Here is a 19,386-nt window from a genome sequence, read left to right on the forward strand (position 1 = left end):
CCATAACACAGCAGAGACTAGAAGGTCTCAATCGTACTCCCGAGTTGAATCTTCATTAATACAGTATTTCATCAACAGAAAATCTTCCATTACACCTTAGTTTTTGTTAGAAATTGTCGTGAGGTAAAGGGTACTAACAAGTTTAAATAAACATAATTACCAATGTCACTATTGTAAAATATGTATTAACTTGTTCACCCCTGAAATTTCATAATGAACTTTTCCAAACTTTGTATTAAAAGAGTTCAAATGTGTCTTTAGGGGTGAATAAGTTAACCCTTTCACCCCTATGCAACTTTAGTAAACTCTACTATGCATTGATCTGGATGACTCCATTATGGTCAACAGTGATGAAAGGGTTAAAGACCTTCTCATAAGAAATATTTCATAGAAATCACATATTGCAATGCATTTGATAGAACTGTAGAAGCAAGAAATCTGCAGGAGTCAAACTCTGAACTTTACCATTGTTGCCATATAGGAATTTACAGGCACAGAATCAAAATGAGTGTCCAAAGCATATGAAAAACTTGAAAGGGGAATTTTACTCTTAAGTCAGAAAAACTCCTACAGGCTGCTTCATTTTCTATATAGAGGACGAGTATAGTTAAAATAATTTATGAGTGGAACTCTTCTTCACATTTAAAACAGAGGCAGTGGTACCCTTTACCTTAACTCCACCAACAGGACTGGAAGACTCCTTGAAATTATTCAAGAGTTTCCAGATGGATCTCAGCACCCACTACTGTTAAATCTTCAAAAGTTCTATCCCCGGTGGGGCCACACTATTCTCTTTCCTGTTACAGTTCTATGTAAGCATTATCTATTGGATTGCTAGCCTTGTCAACAGTAAATGTGTTGCGTTTAACTTTTGATTAAACAATTTTTACAGCTTGATTTCTAGGTTCTTTCAAAGTTAACTAAAATTGTCATGTACTGTAAAAAATATATCGAACAACAAAGAAATTTCTACTTTCGGGCAGCCATGTTTTTTCCTGATCAAGCCACTTGAACCTCAAAACACAATATGCAAAACAGCAGTTCCCCTTGTTACATCAAATATGGTGTGACCAAAGTTTATGTATGTTTGCACTAAAAACAATAAATATCTTAACAACAATTTAATAACACCATTGTATTTTTAATTTGCAAGCAAACATTCAACATTTTTAAGAGGAAAGCAAATCACATTATAATACCATGACTTTTAAACATACAAATGTAGTAACTACATATAACCATAGATCACATATGGTCTGTAAACCAGCTCTAAGTTGTAGGCTGTATTCTGAACAAGCCTGTCACATTTGGTTCCTTGTGACTACCATCACAAAATGGTGGATTGTCTGTCTGCTTACAGCGACACAGCCAGTACTCTTTGGTCTCCTCAACACTGAATCGCACTGGTTTTAACCGCAGGTTTTTAAACTCTTCTCTCTTTCGCTTATGGTTTCCGTCACAAAAAGGCTAAGGAAAGAAATGAACTTTTAGTAAATGCATTCATATATATCCCTTTCAACTGTGTTATGAAGAAAGTAGAAATACTGATGATGAAGTACTGCCATTTTTTTTTTTTCATGAACATTGATTTTTTTTATTGGCATGACAATGCTTCAAGAAATCTTTTCTGTAAATAAACTCATACATGTACATGTACCTTGCATAACTTTTATGAAAAAATAAAGATGAAGCACATACAAAAACAACAACAGATCTCTATGGGTAAATGGCATAGGCGAGAATATGATTCAAACCCAGTTGATCTGAGCAAAACAGTCACACTAATTATAACCAATCAAGCTACCTGGTCAGTGGTAGTTCGTCATCCAAGTCTCATTACAACGGTGTAAAATGAAATTAAGGGGAAATTACTGTGTGTATGAACAATTTCTAGTGTTTGCTAGTTGGATATAATTGACTATCTCCTTTTGATTATTTTTACATATCTTTGCCCTATCAATTTTTTAGAAAGAAAAATACATTGTATATCTTAAGAATTTTGCTAGTCTGAAATAATTGACTATCTCCTTTGAAATTTTTGGTTGATGTCTCTACCCAATTGATTTTTTTTAGAGGAGATAGTTATTCCTGATAAGTGTTTTGCCCTCAGTTAGACAGGAATCCTAAACTCGTTCACCCCTGGACACACATTTGAACTCTTCCAATTCAAAGGTTGGAATAGTCCATGATGAAATTTCAGGGGTGAATGAGTTAAGTGAAAGAAGCTAGCCAGGGTATGTTTGTCATCAAGTGACCAACTGCCATTGATTTATCAGTGTAAATGATTCAAGTGTTAATGTTTGCATTACCTGGGTATGGCTGTGTCCACAAGCACACCAAGAGTATTTCTTGCCTGCCTGCAGCTCCATCCTGAACGGAGTCCTGTCCGCTATTCTTCCCTTTACAATGTCTGTGTTGGGGTACTGGTTGGCTAGGTCCGTCTCGGGGTGTATTACTATCTTTGGTTGCACTTCTTTATCTTTAGAGCTGCAGGTCCTAGTACAATTCTGAAAATAAAGGTTTTTAGAAGACATCACCACAAACATAGTTGACAAGAAATAGACAAACATTCTGGTTAATGGCTTCTTGAAAGCATTTGATAAAATCAGTTATTAGCCTACTCCAACACAGGAACATACCAACACAATATCTGGGGATGTTATAGCCTACTCCAACACAGGTACATACCAACACAATATCTGGGGAAGTTATAGCCTACTCCAACACAGGTATAGCCAGTTTTTAGATGATTTTAGTTTGATCTGCCTATTTGAACACCAAAAGTATCAAAATAAATCATCAGCATGATTGTGAAGACCACTTGTAAGAAAAAGAGTTTCTGTTTGTCCAACTTTCTTTTATAAAAGTTTAATACAGCAAAAAACAAAGATTTGCAGTATTTGAATGAAGTAGAGTCGTGGCACAGCTGTATCCAATGGCAACGTGTATATTTAAAGACGATAGCAAATTTTATTCAAAAATTGAATTACCTCCCTTAATGACTACAACTTTAATATCTTCATGGGACTTCATGTGCTATAAAAAATGATGGCTAACATGTTCCATGTAGCAATTCTATTCAAAATCTGTGACCTTTTATGCAGAAATTTTGAAAACCCAACATACAAATTGTAGTTACCAACTGGTCAGTTATACCATGTACAAATTGAGCAGTTTTGACATTACACACCAAGTGAAAGCTTCAGGTAGCTTCTTGTGGTCTTGATATTCCTATACTTATATGTGACTTCCGGTGCATATTGATATAGAGGAAATAATACCCAGAAATTTTAGTTTTAAAAGGAAGTTTAAAATACTAAATGTTCTGGACAGGAACTTGCCAGTAGCAAGGAGCATTTAATTTAAGAGGCAATCAGACCAGAACTTGTCGAGTCTGTGTTAAAAACTATTCACACTTGAAGCATTTCTCACATGGTTTGACAAGACTTTTCCAGACCCCCTGTTGCTGTAGCTATTACTGCTGATTTGCCTGTTGGTTCTCTGTTTGAAGAGCTTTATATTGTTTCCAATGGTTCTGGTTTTGCTGTGATCCACAATGTCTGTTCCCTCTATGATCCTGATGGAATGTTTGGATCAGGTCAGCCCTTTGTCTTCTGTACAATTCTAGGTATCCCTAGGTGTTGCATGCAGTCTCTCTAGGTAAGTTTTTTTTTAGACTGGGAACCAATATAAACAAGGTGTACTATTGGCAGACTACAGATTTGTAAAATTTTCGAAACATTTTTTTGTTCATAAATGTAAAAGTTCTAAAGATGAGACCTAGGTTCCTGTTGGAGTGTTTGCTTTGGCTACAGAAGTTGATATGTGATTTTCAAATTTTGCTTTGCTGCCTACAATAACTCCAGTCTTTTTCGAATTCACTGTCTACTGTACGGATAGTATGTATCTGACCTTCCTGCGTTATGGTGTACTGGTGATTGTCCCTTGTGGTTTGTCCAATATTGTGGTGTTTACATTTGGGTCGACTACAACAGCTAAGTTCACTTTCTATTCGCCATTGGTGTCTACTACTATATCAATTCAACTATGTCAAAACAGCCAAGTTCACTAGCGTGCTAATTGGAAATGGTGAAAGTTGACCTGCCATTTGCCAAGACTCTGGTATCTCTTCTCGTCAACCAGTGTGACAGGTAGTTATACTGGTATCTATAATGTATAGGCAGACTTATGTACTATCACTTTGGTTTGGTTTTATTTTGTTTAAGGTCCAATTAACAGCAATGGTCATTTAAGGACGTGCCTCCATGTGTGTAGTGTATGCGTGCTAGCGTGTATGTATGCAGGAGACAGGGTATGTTGTTGTTCTTGCCTCCTTGTGATAGCGCGGATCTGATGGCGACTTTATAATGCCATCTCACTGAAATGCCATGCCGAAGGCACCCAGTACAGCATTCCACCCGGTCTTATTGTACTGACAACGGGTGAACCAGTTGTTGCCATTTCCCTAACTACTGATCGTTAAGCAGGGAATAACAACTACCATTTTTAAGGACTTTGGTATGTCCCGGCCTCGGGAAAGTTTACCCATTGCTTTCCTCACCTGGGTGAATGCTCAACATTCAAGCCAAAAGTGAGGTATTGCCAAGCAAGGCGTTGGGAAATAAAAGGTAGTTAGAAGTAGAAAGAAAGATAAAGATCCCAAATATTGCAATTGGTGCAGCAGATTTATTTTGGTCGCTTTTGTGTCCCCAAATAGAAGACATCAAAGCAAATCCCCAAATATGCAGGGGGTTTCCACATTAGTCACATCCTACTATACATGCAGTGAGTAACAGCAGGTGTATTCTTTTCAAGATCCCCCACCTGCAGGGGTGTGCATAGCCCAAGTTTCCTTTGGCCCTAACACCAGACTTAGACATTTTGACATATAGATGCCTGGTGTTTTGCTAGAGCGCACTGCTATATAAAACCGTGGAATTCTCCGACACCTTTCGGTATCAGGGTGTGACTAATCATAAAAAAGATGCGGTCTGGAAATCTTCTAAACAAGAATAATATATACCGTTTTCGGTCCGGTTCAGTACAGTTTGCTGATAAGTCACCCCATGACCTACAAAAATGGCGTTCTCTCAGATGGGAAATTTTGAACGATTGAAAATCGAGGACTCTATGTTTGGAGGGTCCCGGGTTTGAACCCTGGTCTGGTCGTGCATTTTTCCTCTCCTGTTACATTTGGAGCCCAACGAAATATACCCACAGAACGTGTTATAGGGTCTCGGGGTCTCGTGTGTCTTCAGGGTGGAAGACTTTGGTAAAGGAGGGAGGAATGCAGCAGAACTGGACTGGTTCGATTGTCGGCGACCAGATAGCTCAATTGGTAGAGCATCCATCTAGAATTCGGAGGGTCACGGGTTCGAACCCCGGTCTTGCCATGCATTTTTCCTCTCCTGTTACATTTGGCCCCCAACGAAATATACCCACATAAGGTGGTATAGGGTCACGTGTGTCTTCAGGGTCGAAGACTTTGGGAAAAGTGGGAGGAATGTAGCGGAACTGGACTGGTTCGATCGTCGGCGACAAGATAGCTCAATTGGTAGAGCATCCATCTAGAGTTTGGAGGGTCCCGGGTATGAACCCTGGTCTGGCCGTGCATTTTTCCTCTCCTGTTACATTTGGCACCGTACGAAATATACCCACAGACGGTGGTAAAGAGTCTTGTGTGTCTTCAGGGTTGAACACTTTGATAATAAAGGAGGGAGGAATGTAGCGGAATTGGACTGGTTCGATCGTCGGCGACCAGATAGCTCAATTGTAAAGCATCAGTCTAGAGTTCGGAGGGTCCCGGGATCGAACCCCTGGCCGTGCATTTTTCCTCTCCTGTTACATCATCACCTCATTACTCTCCGATAACAAACGGTGTCAGAGAATTCCATGTTTTCATATATAGCAGTGCGCTCTGGCCCCACAAAGACATCTATATGTCAAAATGTCTAAGTCTGGTGTTAGGGCCAGAGGACTCGGACTATGGGTGCACGATCACACTAAACTGCAAGGCGCGAGTGAAACAATTTTTTCGGCAGTAATTGTTTCTATTTGACATACTATATGCATAAACATATTGATTAAATCAATATAATGCAGTTTTACATGAACAAGTTGTAGTCAAAATAATGTTGTTACCATAAAAATCTTTTGACTTTGTAAAAACCATCCCGAACGTAACATTTTCATGGAAAGCGCCATCTTGTTGTTCCGCACAAATGGTGTGTGACGTTTATGTATAAAGTAATCAAATTTATATTTGTATTACATAATTGTTATAATCAATTTTATAACATTATTAATTTTCTGTTTATCTTATAAGATATTTTACAGAATGTTATTAAAATTAACGAATCAGTTTATCAGATTAAATACTGTGCGGAGCTACTGCGTTACCAGTTCTGCCTTGACAACGGTGTATTTAGCAGACAGTTTGGACGCTGTTAGGGCAAGTTCCATCAAGTAGTTTGACATACACTATCTAGGAAGGAGCCAAACAGTTCCAAAATGAGTCAACGGCAAGTGTTACAAGGTATGAGTTTAACTATATATGTTATAATTAGCACTGTATTCAGCAGTGAAACACATACAGGCTTAGAATCGTTAATGAAACTGTTTGAGAATGGTTTTGTGTGCATGCTGCTCTTTTAGACAGACTTTTTCAGTTGGTACGTTTAGATTTTGCTTTTTCAAACCCTTTAATGATCAAATGATTGTGACAGAATTATACGATTTTTAATAGATACGTTTCGTTCTGTTATATTTGCATGTATATAGTGTTTTCACAATCTGACGAGAATGACAACAAAAAATGTCATCAATAAACAAAGATAAAAATGTTCTTTATTATTTGCAATTTCCTTAATTCGGGAAGAGTACTTTTAAAAAGTGCTGTATTATATTTTATGTAAACCATAGTTCTTCAATCTTCATAAATGTTGTTAATCTACATCAATAAGGTTAATCAGTGTTAATTGTTTTGCATGTTGCTAACACAGCAACATAATGCCCAAAAAGGTTCTTGCCCTAGCTTTGTAAACAATACTTTGTGTTATCAGTGACAGCCTGGTAGACTTCATACCATCCTATTTGACATCGTGATACCAAGCAATCACCAGGTTTGAATCACAGGTGCTCAGGTTCTAATAGTATAAGGGGGTGCGATTTCTCATGATCTAGTGGGGTGCGATAACATATTATCGCATATATATTCCAGAACCCGAGCACCTGTGGTTTGAAATAAAAGAGCTTACTTAAGGATCATTCATAATACAGCGCAAAATTTATTTTGGTTTCCAAGATAATGATAATCAGCACAAATAAAGTCAACCAATTCCATAATATTTTTCATTCTGATATGCAGATGTACAACAAAGTCAATACAGAATATGCTATATAAAATCACATCATAAATATATCCCAGTAAAAACTCTTTATTGATATTAACCTGGTATATGCATTTGCAGTATTTGACGTTAGCTTAGTAGGCAAAGGCTGCCACTATGTCATCTATATCCAAACCAAAACCCAGCCCTGAAATTTGGTTAAGTTAGTATCACTCTGAATATACCAGATATATAAATTTATGGAAATGTACTAAATACGTTGCAGTGTTTGAGCAATACCAGAAGGCAAGAACACAGTTTGTCCAGACAGTAGCAGAGTTGGCAAGCAGACCCCAGAACATTGAAACACTTCAAAATGCTGGTGTTATGTCTCTTCTGCGACCTCTTTTATTGGACATCGTGCCAACCATCCAACAGACTGCTGCTTTGGCACTAGGACGACTGGCCAACTACAACGATGACTTGGCAGAGGCGGTTGTAAAGGGTGACATTCTTCCCCAACTTGTCTACTCCCTTGCTGAGCAAAACGTAAGTAGACTTCAAAATTGCATGGCAATCAATGTTATATGCCATATTTAGAAAGAGCTCATGGGGATCTTAAATATTGTTCACTATAGAGATATAATAAAGATAACAGACCTGGTTTCATATTAATTTGACTTTCTTTGCCAGGTGACACAAAAATAATGTTAATGATAGTAAACATAAATATTATGTTAAACCATTAAGTACTGTCAAGTAATTTCGAAGCATTCAGTGTGATTCATATAAGACAGACTTTCAGAAGAGGGAAATGTACACAAATCCCTTACTCTGGAGAAATCAGTGTTTCGTAGTTCCAGTTGAGGAATAATTAAGCAAACAAACATTTTGCCTAAAGTTGAATTTGATACTGGAATAGAACAGTTTTCAAGTGTCTGTAATTTCAATGAAAATCAAATAGAGGATGGTTTTTTATCGTTACATATATTTGCCTCTCTTTTCATATATTTATTTTTAATTTTTAAAGAGATTCTACAAGAAGGCTGCTGCATTTGTGCTGAGGGCTGTGGCTAAACACTCCCCACAACTGGCCCAGTCTGTGGTAGATTGTGGTGCACTGGATGCACTTGTCATCTGTTTGGAGGAATTTGATCCGGGTGTAAAGGAGGCCGCAGCGTGGGCATTAGGTTACATAGCCAGGCATAATGCAGGTAAAAAGCACAAAAAAAATCACAAACATTTTGTTTCAGTTTAATTTAAAATAATGAAAGTGAATATCTAGTCAATATCTAGTCTGAAGTTAAACATTATTCAGAAAACTGGTGCAAGCCACCTGAACATACAGATATGGTACAGTTTAATTCAATAGATCATAGATGGATATACATTGTTACTGTTCATTAAAAGTAAAAGTTCTTAATATTAGAAAAACATTCAATCTTACATACCTGTTATATCTTAAGTTACTCATTAAAACTAATTTGACTTCATTTAATGTATCTTTATAAACTACAATTTTCCACCATTGCTGCTGCAGAGCTTGCCCAGGCTGTTGTTGATGCTGGAGCTGTTCCTCTGCTAGTCCTGTGTATCCAGGAGCCAGAGCTCTCCCTGAAACGCATTGCTGCTTCTGCTCTCAGTGATATCTGCAAACATTCCCCGGAGCTTGCCCAGACTGTAGTGGATGCAGGAGCAATCGCCCACTTAGCTCAAATGATTCTCAACCCTGATGCTAAACTCAAGGTAAGTCTCTTAACTTTGTCTCAAATGATTAGTGTCTAGAGTGGAAGAAAAATCCCCCTTACATGTATGTAAGATCTATAATATTACTTTAAGTATAATGTCAAATACTCTATATGCATCCCTTTGTTATCACAGTTAAGCTTTGTCAGTGAGGAGTGCTCTTCAAAACCATTTTGGACACAACTGTTTAACAAATGGTTGTCAAGCCAAAGTATTTAAAATAACGGACAAATAATTTTTTTTTTTTTCATTGATTGAAGTTTATGTTATTCAAACATATACTTTGAAATTGGACATAAATAATAAGATATTAAGAACATTTCATGTTAAATTGCATGATACATTGCAGATGCATGAAACAAGCAAAATTACATACAAGATACATAGAAAAATGGTGTTTTATACAAAAGCTTGAAATTAATTATAACCTAAATGTACACAAAGCAATTTCACATTAAGTTGAATTCACATTGTCATAATTGGAAGGCAGGAAAAATCTGCAAGTTTTGTTTTTGTTAAAAATGACGGAAAATTTTGTACATCCACAGAGGCAAGTGTTCTCCGCCCTGAGTCAGATTTCCAAACACTCTGTGGACCTGGCTGAGATGGTGGTAGAGGCAGAAATCTTCCCAGCGGTACTCACTTGTCTTAAAGATCCTGACGAGTATGTCAAGAAGAATGTTGCCACCCTTATCAGAGAAATTGCAAAACACACTCCAGAGGTGAGTTAAATTAATTCATAAGAACCAAATGTTGTTGGATTATTTATTTGTACATCTAACAATAAGATAGCTCGTAATACTATTGAGAGAAAAAAAATGAAATTCACTTATTTCGCACAATTGAAGAGGTTTTAATAAATGTTACATAGGAATTATTTGACACTTTCATATTAAAGGAGAGAGTTATTTCCCTTTCATTCCTTTTCACTTTACCATCATCCAGTAACATATTATGTGCAAATACTTATGCATGTAAACATAATATATGTTATATCTTTTTAACTTTAAAAGTTCAGAGCTGCATACTTAAACATTTATCTTTGAAAGATATTTTTGATATTTTGTGCAAGAAATTATTCTTGCCAGCTAAAAGCTATTTAAAACCACAAATAAAGAGATTGTTAGATTCCTTGAAATTGTATATTAAGAGTGTTTTCTTATATTTTTTTCCTTTTTTTTCTATTTTGGTTAAAACTTAAAAAAAACTGCTTGAAAATTAAATTACAAATGTTTTACTAATACTTGCTTTTAAAAACGTAGGGTCCCAATAGCAAGCAGGTGATGTTCAATTTGGTAACACAAAGGAATGCGAGACAAACTTTTTTTTTTATAAAGAAAAAAATTGGGGTTTACTGTTAACTGTATTCCATTTCATCTTTTTTGATTTCCTTCATCATGGTTATGTATTTGTAGCTTGCTCAATTGATCGTAAATGCTGGTGGCGTAGCTGCCGTGGTGGACTACATTGGAGACTCCAAGGGTAATGTTAGACTTCCTGGAATAATGATGTTGGGATACGTAGCCGCTCACTCAGAAAATCTTGCCATGGCTGTTATTGTTTCTAAGGTAATTGTTATGATTATTCTGCTTTCGCTTATGAATGTCAAAAAAAGTAAAAAACATTTTCATTTCCTTGTAATTTTAATTTTTGTTGATTAAACACTTTGAATTTGTAACAAGGAGCAAAAGATATGGTTGATCAGCTGTTCCAAGTTTTTATAATTAAGTAAAACTAAAAGTAAATGCATATAAAATGGATTGTTTTTGGTTGATTGTATATTACTGTACAGAACTGGACTTTTTAAGATTTCATAACTTTAGTAATACTTAGTTTTACATTTGTTCCACTATACCGTATGTCTGATTCACAATGATATTTCAACTGTATGTTTCAATAATAATTGATTCCTTTAGATAAAATGCAATATTATAGAGAATATTCTATGATTTCAGTGTACATGTATTTATATATATTGAAACAACGAATCTGTTTTTGCTGAAATTGATCGATGTATCATACATTTCTATTCTCAGGGTGTTGTACAGTTAGCCATTGCTCTATCTGAGGAACCAGAGGATCATCTTCAAGCCGCTGTAGCGTGGGCACTTGGACAGATTGGTCGCCACACCCCAGAACACTCGAAAGCAGTCGCTGTCGCTAATGTCCTCCCCAAATTACTCAATTGTTACCTCCGTGCTGATGCCACAGAAGACTTACAGACCAAGGTAATGTTCTCTCTAGTTTTTTTAATTATTTGATGTGCACTTCATGCAGGAATAAAAACTTGATATGTTATATTTGGTAACTTTTATTCGTATTAAAAATGTCTTAATTCATTGGAAATGAATATTTTGGTTTGTAGAGTAAAAGATCCCTGAAGAATAACCTACAGAAATGTGTACACCTACCTGCCTTAGAACCTCTGCTACATGACGCCCCTCCAAATATCCTCAAACATGTTGTCGGACAGTTCAGCAAAGTCCTCCCACACGATTCCAAAGCCAGACGATTCTTTGTTACAAGTGGTGGCCTGAAGAAAATCCAGGAAATCAAGGCAGAACCTGGATCTGCCCTCGCCGAATATGTCAACACAATCAACAACTGCTACCCAGAAGAAATTGTCAAGTGAGTTATCCTGTTGAAACTATGTTAAAACCAAAATGAAATGGAAAGTGTGGTACATATATATAAGTTTGGAAATTAAGAGAAAAAAAATCAATTGTTAGGACAAATGACATGGATAGCTACCTATATTGGTCAAAAAGTGCATGTGAAAATTAAGACAAATTGGTATTTATATCCTAGAGGACAGTTGAATAAATCAATTTATATTAATCAGAAGGGTACAGTATTTTCTGTTACCATAGTAAATACAATTTTTCATTTGTTATTTTTTCAGATACTACTCCCCTGGATATTCCGATGCCCTCCTGGAGAGAGTGGAAAATTTTGCACCCAAATCTTAGAGAGCTGTTTATTGACTTATCTACACTTGTTGTCATGTACTATGTTATTCATTGCGGACATTTTGATACATTTACATGCTGTGAATCTGAAGTTTCAAGTTCCATGGTGGCTAGAAAGGAAGTTTTACATTGCCTAATCTAGCGGTTTATTACAGTCGTGTTAAACCATCAGTTATTATTCACCATGGAGGTCTACAAGTGCTCATGAATAAAGAAAAGTACTGGACATCAATCTTATACAAATTGAAGATTTACTTTTAATTACGCTGGAATCCTGTGATTTGTTGTAATTTATTTACATTACATTTTTACATTACTCAAAAATTAAAAAAATAGATTTGTATATCTACCAGGATACTGACGAAATGTATTTTTCTACACAAATGATTTCTTTTACATTATATTTGATATTGAAAATCCCTGCTGAAATGGATGCTGAAAGAGAAAATGAATCTCGATTTTGTCTATAGAAACTGCGAGAAGTTTTAGTATCAAATCAATACTTACGGTATTTTTTTTACCTATTTTTGTTTAGTTGAAACATTTTTTTCTAAGGCCAGAATTTTCATTTACATTTTGAAACTTAAATAGTAGTTAAACCAAAGTATTAGAAAAAAAGGTATTTTGAGAAATGTATGCATATAACAGCGGTAAATTAAATAAACATATAACAAAGACGGAAACAGTATCATGTAGTGTTAGTAATTTATAATCACATGTGTTACATTTATTTTTGTTCTGGGTGGGACGATTAGGAGTTGGGGGATGATACTTGTGAATGGGAGGAGGGAGGGGGTGGTCGGCAATGTAAAGAATCAGAAATATGTGGAGAACAATTGAGAAAAGTGAAATGAACTCTGTTAATGAGTTAGCAGTTATGAAGGTCAACTTAAATAATTCTGAGTGGGAGGGATAGGGGCCGGGGGAGGATAATCATGGTTTGAAGAGTGAGAACAAGATCAGAAATGTGAAGGAATCAGAAATATGTGGAGTAGAAATGTGGAATTAATGGAATTACGATATATATTGATATAAAGGGCAACTATACCAGATGTCAAAGTCAACTTATGTATAACTGAGGCTAAAGATCATAAAAATAAGATTAGAAGTAAACCATTGTGAAAATAACACTTGCGGCTATATAGCTTTTAAATCAAATAGTTGTGTATATCCACTGACAAAGATTTGATGACGTAAAATATAACAGACATCAAAACAATACAATATAGCTATAACTAGTCAATATTTGAAGCTTGTTTAACTTATAGGAAAGAGACTATATGGATCATTTGTAGGAAAGGCTATATATAGATCGTTTGTACTGACATAATACAAATAAGAAATATTCTTATGCAAGCAGGTAAAACAAACGAATAAATTAATTTTTCGGAAGCATGTGTTGTATTTTTTATGTATGTATACTTCCACTGAATTCGAGATCCTCCATAAGCATTATCAAATCAAATTGCATTCATAGGGCTATATTTTTGGTGTCTCTTTATGTCATTTGTTACTTTAGTGTTTTTACTATTCCCCTCGCAACGAAGGTTCGAGTGTTTCATCCCTCAACAAAATTTCATGAAACTTCATGCAAGTGTTTGGCAAGTCCAGTTTCTATGTTCAAGGTCAAGGTCACTACTATTTTTAGAAAAACTTAGGCATCGCTCTACCGACTTCATTCCTCAACGAATTTTAATGAAACTTGATACAAGTGTTTGGTAAGACAATACCTTGAACAAGATCGCGTTTTGGAGTTTTACCTTGAAGGTCAAGGTCACTGTTACTATTTTTAGAAAAACTTAGTCATAGCTCTACCAACTTCATTCCTCAACGAAATTTCATGAAACTTCATTTAAATTTATTGGTATGACAATACCTTGAACAAGTTCTCGTTTCAGGTTTCTATGTTGAAGGTCAAGGTCACTGATACTATTTTTAGAAAAAAACTTTGTCATCGCGCTACCGACTTCATTCCTCAATGAATATTCATGAAACTTGATAAAAGTGTTCGGTAAGACAATACCTTGAACAAGTTCTCGTTTCGAGTTTCTATGTTGAAGGTAAAGGTCACTGTAACTATTTTTAGAAAAACTTTGTCATTGCTCTACCGATTTCATTCCTCAAAGCAATTTCATGAAACTTGATATACTTGTTTGGTATGGCAATAACTTTAACAAGTTCGCGTTTCAGGTTACTGCGGTAAAGGTCAAGGTTACTTTTACTACTTTTAGAAAAAAAACTCATCGCTCTAGCCACTTCATTTCCTTTTACATATGTCACAATGTGTGAATACGAGGGGATTTGTATTACTTGTGATATCTTGTTACACATATACTAGCCTCGTCTGTCAATACACCCATACATGATTATATTATGGGTGTATTGACAGACGAGTCTAGTACCTGTGCTCATTATAAACGGTTTAGAAGTGCGTTTTTTTCTACAAATGGCTGCTACTTTTAGGTACACAACCTTTTCATGAGAAATATTCTGATTAGTAAGGCAGTTTATCAATTACGGCAGATTTTAATTATATATGTGAGAACGGTCATACTTTAATTTGTAAGCTCGCGCCATCGGAAATTTTCCATCAGCTGAATTGGTCGAGCGGCAGACGGGGAAACTGGGGGACACTGGTTTGGAAGCACATTTTTCTCTTTCCTGTTACACAATTATTGAATATATTTTTCAAATGAGTGTTTATAGTTTATGGTTCCCGTCGGACGTTCACAATAAACTGTGTACATGATTCATTGGAAGTTTTGCCCATAGCCAGATTAAATACGAATTTCGTTTTATTTGTACACGTAACATTAATCTCTAAGGACTAGTTAAGCACAGGCTTAGACTATTTAAAATGGTCTCAAAGCTTTCGCTATGACCTACATATGGCCATGGCATGGTGTAATGCAGGAATTACTGATAAGAACAATTAAATATTACATGTTCATTCTATCCCGAGTTTGCTCTGGCCCTAACACCAGACTGAGACATTTTGACATACAGATGGAAACTCGGGCTACTGTTCATTCATTTTTTATTACTTTAAACCTTGCGCTTTATCAGTACAGTGCGCATATACAGTGGAAATAATACAAATATATACAAGTTTAAGTTTATACATATGTTATTGTACAAAGATACAAATGGATTGAACAACATGTTATTGTAACTTAATAAAAAGTCCTCTCCTCAATACAAATGGTAAAAATAATGTATAAACTTTGATATTATTTGGACCATTATTTTTACTGAAAGCATCGGAAATTTCAGAACAATTGTTAATAGATTAAGTTGCCATCGAAAGGTTAGATTGTATCGGAGGCAAAATCAGGAAAATATCACAATTTCGCTGGTCTGTCTCGAAATCTACTTTCGGTAAAAACGGCACCCCCAATGATGATATATTTACCAAAAGTCGATCTAAACCCCTAATACGTGTAAAATTAATCTAAACACTTTAGGTTAGATGCAGATATAGCTATAATAAATTATCAGATCCCTGTGACTCGGTAAATCCTACGCATTTCCCCAAACTCTTTGATAACAAACCATCGTTTAATTATATTTCCAGTACGGTGTGTTTAAGACAAGATATAAAAGATGTTAAAATATAACACAGCCTTTCATCTGACTCATCTTCAGAATCACTTGCTTGTAACGTGAGGTACTGCACGTGCCTAGGACACGTGCTAATTAATCTCCCCCTTTCGGGTATTGGAATAGCTCCAGCACCCGGTGTAAATACATTATTGTGTACCAACATTCGCGAAGATTAACCGTGGAGTCGTTAATTACAGTAATTTTTCTTCTTAATGCTTCCTGCATGTCACGTTAAACGTGAACACATCCAGCAAACTGGTGAATCTGACACAGCAAGTGTGAGATCACAGCTCCCCATGCCACTGCCGAAAAAACGTAACCATGTCCCGATAGTTACATAGCTTTGAAAAACATTTCTGAAAAGAAATCCATTTAAGCATTGGACAGCGCGCATTATGATTTGTTTTCTTGCAAAGCTGTGTCATTCAAATAGATCATAAATACCATACAAAAACAGTTCAATACTTATATTTACGTTTTCTCTGCCTCCTATGTTCTTTTTTAACTTGTAATTCATATTCAAAATTTAAAAAGCCCTCCTTATCGACAGTCCACAAAATTTCGTTCAATAGTTTGAACAGCGTGTTTGTCGCGTGCTGATTGGCAAACAAAGTAGTACTTTGAAATTTTAACAAACACTTCAATTTTATTCCACAATTCAGTATTAATACAATTGCGTATGATATGTCTATAGGGTGATTTAAGTTTATCAATAGAACTCTGAGCTGAAAGTTAGATTTGAAATTGTTTCGATTTCCCCCCGGAACAAATTTTGCGCATGGACAAATACAGTGAACACCGTAAATCCGACCTTGCCCTCCACTAGGGAGTTATTTTTGGAAGTTAATTCGAACTTTTCTCTTTGCCCATTTTGTGAAGATTGTATGGGAATCTGGCTACAGTCTGTAGATTCTATAACAGCCTCGTTATTTGACATGTCGTCAGAAACAGTGGCTGCGAGACGCGTGAAACTGATAGCGTTTGAAGCGAGTGATCTTGCGACGGAGCACAGGGTCAGGGGTTCATTACAAATGTCTGAAATGTTTATGTTTGCTGTGACTCATATCAGTATGTTTGTAACATATGTGTCAGTAGGTCTATACAATATGTTTATTTCAGACATTTGTAACGAACCCCTGTTGGTCAGTGCAGTGTAACAGACGATATTTTAGATAAATTGCATGAGCGTTAAAATTGTTTCCATTGCCGGCATTGGTGATTTCAACCGATGTGCATTTTGTACGATATTGCAGACCTTGGTCTTGTTTGTATTGTAATAAAAGTATTTTTTATTTTATTTTATATTTTGCACATAAATTTACAATGACATTGTCAAATCTCATAATGCCTAGCGATATTTCAGCAGCCGTTATGTTTATTTACATTGGTTATTGTAGTTCCGGTCAGTGTTGTATTAATACGCTGAGAATTATGTCCCGTGCTGCATGGTAATTAAAGTCCCATCAACGACACAGCTTTCAAAGAGTCTTTATAGTGACAATGCCATGCAAATGTAACTATATCACTCTGAACTTTAAATTTGATTTTTTTTTATAAAGAATAAACAATCAATAACAGGGTCCTGGATGTAAAGATGTACAAGACTAAGATTCGAACCCTGGACCTCCGATCAGTATGCTGTCGCTCTAACAATCTGATGACCTTTACCTTGTCAACGGTATTACTGTTGGCAAGCACATTACAGTGATATCAAAAGGGAATTAAATAGTGGTTGCTGTTTGAACAAAAAACTACAAGGAAATCTTTTTTTTTTGTCCGCAGTGGAACAGAGATCCCCGAGGTGTACATTGAACTGCCGGTTCTAACACTGTTGACGCTTTAAATTATGGAAAGGACACATTCGTCCTGAAGTAAACACTTACTGTATATAGATAATAAACAGTAACAGTTAATTGCCTTTTAAATTGACTTCAAATGTGATCGATTGTCGTTTGTATGTTTTTTCATTACCATTTAAGATGTCAAACAGAAATATCGTTCCGGTTTCAGGAAGGGAGTCCCGATGGTCGGTACCGTTATGCAGATAAGACATCGGAAACTCTACCTCTACAAATGACAGACTACACATTTGCTTTCTTCACAATTTGACCTAGTTGTTCAAATCTTGTTTAGCTGAACGCCAACATTACGCGTGTATCTAATACCTTTTCAAATATGTCGAAACTAATCTTTAAAAGTCTACAGTGACATATCCTCTGGGGACAACAGATTTTAAACTTGTCCATGAAAAACAGACTTTTAGGGAAAAAGAAGTCAGCGAATTGTTAAGCTAACCATTCATGAGTAATCGAACTTTGGAATTTACTATGACGTATGGTATACACCCTATCAATATTATTTCTTGTTTTACCCTTTTAAGTTCCTTTGTATGTTACGTATAAGGTAAACTTTCGTAAGTGGTTACAGGGTTTTTATTTCGTCAATAAACTTTACGGGTGCTAGGGTGCATCAAAAACAAACAAAGAATTACCGGCATTTCCTGAGTTATGTTTCCGTGTTTATCAAGTTAACTCCATCAAAAAGAAATCTTGTACACAGAGTCACTGTTAAATTCCCAAGGTACCTGTAAGTCTGTGGCAGACCCATCAAACGTTTAGTAAATGACGTGTATATCATTATGTAAAGGTAATGGACAGCTCCACATCCGAGCGTACTGTTGACACTGCCACCCTCTGATAACATACCTTACTGTAAGTAACGCCCCACATCGCGCTCTCACATCACTGGACCAGAGACAGTAACTCCTTTACGTATAATATAGGGTTGGGTGACACAAGCCAACATTTCGTATTGTATTATATTGTTATTTTTTATGGAATATTTCATTTTATCACAATATATTATATTCCTTGAAACTCTTCGTATTTAAATCGTTTTTCATAGCATAAACGAAAAGTAAGCTTCAATTTATAATGTTTCAATGCTTAAGTGACAATTATTCTAAATGATATCGGAAGTTATCAAACTCAGCTAGATCAATACTGTTAACGTTTAATCACTTTTTAACATTGTGTTTGTGAAGTTATATCATGTGTAATATATTGCCATTTCAAAATTATATTGCAGTATATATTAATATGATAATGATATATTGGTGCACGTAATGCCTACCCCTTGTATGTTGGATATTGAGGGGGAGGCTACGCATGCCAAATCAAAATCAACGTTGGAGTGAAAAAGGAGATTGCAGCGACAAACAAAATAAGACATTGGTTTTTGAAAAACGAACTTTCTAAAAAATATCCTTTTGATGTCTGTGTTCGGCTTACCTCATCTTATTGGTGTTAACAAAATGATTGGGAATATCATGGAATTGTTTCCTCTCAACACAAAAGTATTAAAATGCAGGTCTTCATAACACGGATTCAGTGCCTTTTAAAATTTATTTCGAGAAAAAAATATTGTTCAAAAAATACGATTAATCGCGAACTTTGATTTAGATATATTTAAACAATAAATAGAAGTTTCTCAAAATTTGAATATTTTAAGAAGAATAATGAATAAAAAGTGTACAATCTGCAAAAAATAACATTGGTTCAAATACAAAATTGAAAAACAATATTCAAAGTAATGCGTTGGCATTCGTTTTATTGGACGTAGCTTCCTATTAACACCTGAGATTATTTGGTGACGTGTGTAAGCTAGAGGTAGTATGTTGGTGTATTTGCCTCCTTGAGGTTGTGTAGATCTAATTTCAAATTTTAAGTGCTACCTCATTT

General features: G+C 35.6%; 2 protein-coding genes across 2 annotated transcripts; one reads left to right on the plus strand and one right to left on the minus strand.

The window, feature by feature from the left end:
• Positions 1–1,115: 1,115 nt before the first annotated feature.
• On the minus strand, positions 1,116–6,221 carry LOC110459655 (CDGSH iron-sulfur domain-containing protein 3, mitochondrial-like). The gene is made up of 3 exons (XM_021512009.1): positions 6,142–6,221; positions 2,310–2,507; positions 1,116–1,467 (listed from the first exon to the last, which is right to left on the minus strand). Exons 1-3 carry the CDS (start codon positions 6,202–6,204, stop codon positions 1,270–1,272), a joined length of 459 nt encoding a protein of 152 aa, XP_021367684.1. The 5' UTR covers positions 6,205–6,221; the 3' UTR covers positions 1,116–1,269.
• A 164-nt stretch (positions 6,222–6,385) lies between these two features.
• LOC110459660 (sperm-associated antigen 6) lies at positions 6,386–13,435 on the plus strand. Its single transcript, XM_021512021.1, has 9 exons — positions 6,386–6,535; positions 7,615–7,877; positions 8,359–8,542; positions 8,869–9,074; positions 9,623–9,796; positions 10,490–10,642; positions 11,111–11,302; positions 11,440–11,702; positions 11,977–13,435. The coding sequence occupies exons 1-9, from the start codon at positions 6,511–6,513 to the stop codon at positions 12,041–12,043; spliced, it is 1,527 nt and encodes a 508-aa protein (XP_021367696.1). The 5' UTR covers positions 6,386–6,510; the 3' UTR covers positions 12,044–13,435.
• The last annotated feature ends 5,951 nt before the right edge of the window (positions 13,436–19,386 follow it).

The sequence above is a fragment of the Mizuhopecten yessoensis genome, unplaced genomic scaffold (assembly GCF_002113885.1).
Source record: "Mizuhopecten yessoensis strain PY_sf001 unplaced genomic scaffold, ASM211388v2 scaffold1313, whole genome shotgun sequence".
In the NCBI taxonomy this organism is placed as follows: Eukaryota; Metazoa; Mollusca; class Bivalvia; order Pectinida; family Pectinidae; genus Mizuhopecten; species Mizuhopecten yessoensis.

What these genes read in the sequence shown, in the direction of transcription:
- LOC110459660 (XM_021512021.1), top strand. Translation starts at nt 6,511, where the DNA reads ATGAGTCAACGGCAAGTGTTACAAG. An exon ending in TTGCAAAACACACTCCAGAG is followed by an intron (nt 9,797 to 10,489) that starts GTGAGTTAAATT and finishes ATGTATTTGTAG; the next exon opens with CTTGCTCAATTGATCGTAAA. An exon ending in TGGCTGTTATTGTTTCTAAG is followed by an intron (nt 10,643 to 11,110) that starts GTAATTGTTATG and finishes TTCTATTCTCAG; the next exon opens with GGTGTTGTACAGTTAGCCAT.
- LOC110459655 (XM_021512009.1), bottom strand. Translation starts at nt 6,204, where the DNA reads ATGGCGCTTTCCATGAAAATGTTACGTTCGGGATGGTTTTTACAAAGT. An exon ending in AAAGTCAAAAGATTTTTATG is followed by an intron (nt 2,508 to 6,141) that starts GTAACAACATTA and finishes CTTTATTTTCAG; the next exon opens with AATTGTACTAGGACCTGCAG. An exon ending in GTGGACACAGCCATACCCAG is followed by an intron (nt 1,468 to 2,309) that starts GTAATGCAAACA and finishes TTCTTTCCTTAG; the next exon opens with CCTTTTTGTGACGGAAACCA.